We start from the raw sequence: 3,918 nt of genomic DNA, 5'->3' as shown, positions 1-3,918 counted from the left end.
ATTAGACTTGGTTTTGCTGAATTTCATATTGAAACTCGAAAAAGAAGAAGACATGATATACATTATATTTACAAAATTGTAGTAAAATTGTAGTAAAATTGTAGAAAAATTGTATTACGTTGTTTATATATTTTTCTTTTATTTATTTAACTATTGTATGAAAGTTAAACAACATTGTATAAAAATTATATTTAAGTTGTATGATATTGTAGTTGTATATAACTGAGCAGAAATAATGTATGAAAATTGTAGATAAGTTGTATAATATATAATTGGTTGTATGAAATTTATTTTTACTATGTATAATCAGATAAAAAATATACAAAAGACATATTGTATAATGTTGTATAAAATTTATATTTAAGTTGTGTGTTATTGTAATTGTATTTAACTGGGTAAAAATAATGTGTGAAAGTTGTAGATAAATTGTATAATATATAATTAGTTGTATGAAATTTATTTTTACTACGTATAAATCAGATACAAAATATACAAAAGACATATTGTATAAAATTTGTATTTAAGTTGTATGTTATTATAGTTGTATTTAACTGGATAGTGTACGAAAAAATTCTCATGAATAAATTGTGTGCATATATATGAACGAATTCATAATATGTTAACAAACTGAAAACTAAATATCCCATTACTACCCATTGACATGTTCATACCAAACTGGAGATTCCTGACTTACAGTAATTCTTTAACATTCAATTACGACCCATTGACATGTCAAGGTGTATGTTTGCAATGTTTCTGATATTTTAATTTCATGATTTTTTCGAAAGATGGAGATTAGTATTTTCTTAAGGGGTGTGCCGAAGGATGGACCGGAGGGAGTAGTACAATATTCAGACAAAAAGATTCCATGAAATCAGATAAACCTGAATGAATTCCATGCTGCACCACAGCAATAGAACTGGGAAAAAGAAAGTAATGATACAACTCACACTTAATGGAGTTTGACTAAAAGAAAAAAAAAGCTCATCTTAATAATGAAATTGTTGGAATCTTTTAGTAGAAATCCCTCAACTTTGATCAGAGCAACTGAGACTTACATGCTAATATCCAAATAACTCAATCTATATTACACTTAAACAATCAACCAATTAACTTCGTCTAAACTTGAAATCGGCTATACACTTTCGAAAAAATTAGAAAAGACGAAAAGCAATTAAAAGTAGCACAGCCAGAATGAAGTTAAAGAAGCCAAAGAAACCGTTGCGTCAATACCGTAACTCGTAAGAACAACAAGACCATCGCAACACAATACAAGGCCAAGGGTATAGCAAACAGAATCTGGAGATAAGAAAGAGAACGAGGAGAAAAAAAGGAAAATGATATAACTAAATCCCTTGATTGAAGGTACAAATAATGGATTTGGGAGTCTTTTAAGGTGAATTTATATATTTTATAAGCAAAACTTGTTTATACCAGGTAATTAGATAAACATGGACATAAAGGGTAATAAAGTTTCAAATAGTGTATAGGAATGAAAAAATTCCTAAAAAATAATGGGTTAAACTTGGGCTCAGTCCAAATTGACCCATGAGCTAAAATATTTGTAGCCCAACCCATTAATCTCTTCGCGGGTTGGATGGGTTTGAGCTCAAATTACCACCCCTGTCATCAAATAACTTTAATAGCCGTGGAATATAATCCGGGCGGCGGCGGCGGTAAGCTATCCAGCAGATCGAAAGTGAGTATAGAATAAGCTCTTGGTCTTACTACTAACCGTTGTAAATTGTTCACCGCCGGAAAACCAGGCTCCGGCATCATCTCCGGCGTGCCGATATACTTAGCTAACATGTACTTATGCTTCCTCCATGGAGCCATGTGCATCTTCTTTTCCCTCATACATTTCTTAGATGCACAACATAATATTCTTATTAGATTCCTAAGCCTCTCAATTTTTCCTACGTATACTTCTGGCAATTTTGTCACTAAACGATTGTACTCTTCGTTAGCTCGTGCCATCTCGAATTCTCCTCTGAAATTTAACTCTATGATCACCTTCATTATCTCCCCCTTTCTTGAACTTGCGCTCTGCACCACTTCCATATATGTGTGTTCACCTTATAAGCACAAAAAGAGAAATATAATTAATTTAGCATATTTCAGTTTTTCCTTCTTTCTCTTTAAAAAACTAGAATTAGCTATGAACTTCGTCGCAAATCCAACGCTACAAGCACAAGTTCTTGATAATCCAAATAGGATTAGCGACGAATTTTTCAGTTTACTAGTACATAATTTGTTCCTTGCCAATTCCTGTATTTTTAGTAGTTTAAAGAAATGTGAAGTGTTTGAGACGGCGTACCTGAAGGCATTTCGGGTGAGCTTTTCCACTTGGACTTGCAAATGGAACAATTATAACCTGCGTTTCCAAGGCGTTCTGAGATTTCTTTTTGTGTACATTTCCTACAACTATCGGCCACCATTTTCTTGCAGCTGCAATTGAAGCCTATTGATTTTAGTTCATTTAGAGCCTCCTTTGTAGCTTTTCTGATTCTTGATTCAAAAGAAGTTGTCCTACACAGTGTTGTCTAAAAACAAATATTAAAAACCAAGAACATTTATATAGTAAAAAGAAAAAGTTGCTCGTAAGGATTGGCTAAGTCAGTTGGATGAGTGGTATCCCAAAAGGGAGACCTGAGATAGATTCCCCTTACTAGTAGCCTCCTCAGTCAGAGTTCGTCATACTGAACTTGCTTAGTGCGGTTTACATCTCATATGTAGTTTGTGAGATATTGCACAGTGAGCACCCAAATGGTAGTAGGTACGGTTTTCCTGGGAATTTTCAACAAAAAAAAAAAGAGAAAAAATTGTGGTCAACTTGAATACGGATCTTACCTGAAGAAACTCCCCTTGTGCTGCCCAAAACGCCTTGTTCTCCTCACTATTGTTTACATTTTCATCGTCCTCCTCATGCATTATCTCTCCACTACTATAACTAATGCTCGAATCCAACGAACATTCTGACGAGTGGAATTCGAGGTCTTCGTCTAAGAACTCAAATATCAATTCACATATGTCTTCAGGTTCATCGGATTGCTTGACAAAGGCACCTAATTCCCGGCCGTTCAACCGGATTTTTGACGATTCTCTTGCCATGTGTTTACAACTATACTTTTCTAAGACTATTTTCTCCAATCTACTAGACCTTTTCGTCCTATGATTTTTTGTGGCAACGAGTTGTTTGTTCTTATAAAGTGCAGCATTAGGACCCACAGGAACCCACTTGATCCAGGTGGACGAACTGTATTCCGCGGATAGTTTTTGACAGGGTATCATAATAGGATGAGTTTAATCTAACGCATTTATAGATGTGACCCTAGGAATTTCTAATTGACAAAACGAGAGAGGTGTTGGGTATATACGTAAACAAGCGTTGTCACACCCTTCTTTTTTCACTTCACTTAACCTTCTTTAAAATAATAAAAGATTTTGAAGCTCAAAAGGGTTTTCCAATTGGAAGCAACAGAATTCATGTTTTAAAAGAAATTTCAGAGTCGCTACCTGACATTTGATTTCAGCGTGCCAGGTCACCGTTTCAAAAATAACTTTTCTTTCAAAACACGTGTGGACTCCAAAAAACTAGTTTGCACCAGAGATTCTAGATAAGGGGGTTCATTTGACTCGGGGAGAAGGTGTTAGGCATTCCCCCAGTCCCGTGAAAGTCACGGTTGCATACCCGATCTAGTTGACTTTTTAGAATATTCTAAGTAAGGTAAAACACACAGAGAAAATAAGCAAACAAGCGGCTCGATATTGTTCCCCGCCTAAATAAAGAAAATAATATAAGAGAAAAAATAAATAATAAAAAAAAAGGACAAAATACTATACTATGCTTCCATCATGAATGTCGTCCTGTACTTGGCCTTCATTTACATGTACTTCGGGACATTCCCCGGATTATAT

The 3,918-nt window shown here is 34.5% G+C and overlaps 1 protein-coding gene across 1 annotated transcript; it reads right to left on the bottom strand.

The window, feature by feature from the left end:
• Nucleotides 1-1,143: 1,143 nt before the first annotated feature.
• On the bottom strand, nucleotides 1,144-3,174 carry LOC109221580. The gene is made up of 3 exons (XM_019386053.1): nucleotides 2,851-3,174; nucleotides 2,318-2,543; nucleotides 1,144-2,075 (listed from the first exon to the last, which is right to left on the bottom strand). The coding sequence occupies exons 1-3, from the start codon at nucleotides 3,109-3,111 to the stop codon at nucleotides 1,630-1,632; spliced, it is 933 nt and encodes a 310-aa protein (XP_019241598.1). The 5' UTR covers nucleotides 3,112-3,174; the 3' UTR covers nucleotides 1,144-1,629.
• Between the last annotated feature and the right edge of the window lie 744 nt (nucleotides 3,175-3,918).

This window comes from Nicotiana attenuata, unplaced genomic scaffold (assembly GCF_001879085.1).
Source record: "Nicotiana attenuata strain UT unplaced genomic scaffold, NIATTr2, whole genome shotgun sequence".
Lineage (NCBI taxonomy): Eukaryota > Viridiplantae > Streptophyta > Magnoliopsida > Solanales > Solanaceae > Nicotiana > Nicotiana attenuata.
Note: the sequence above shows the minus strand (reverse complement) of the source record. Positions and strands in the feature narration are given on the sequence as shown.

Excerpts from the sequence above, each read along its gene's own strand:
- LOC109221580 (XM_019386053.1), bottom strand. The coding sequence starts at position 3,111 with ATGGCAAGAGAATCGTCAAAAATCCGGTTGAACGGCCGGGAATTAGGT. Across the intron at positions 2,544-2,850 it reads CACAAGGGGAGTTTCTTCAG|ACAACACTGTGTAGGACAAC; the intron begins GTAAGATCCGTA and ends ATTTGTTTTTAG. Across the intron at positions 2,076-2,317 it reads CTCACCCGAAATGCCTTCAG|GTGAACACACATATATGGAA; the intron begins GTACGCCGTCTC and ends TGTGCTTATAAG.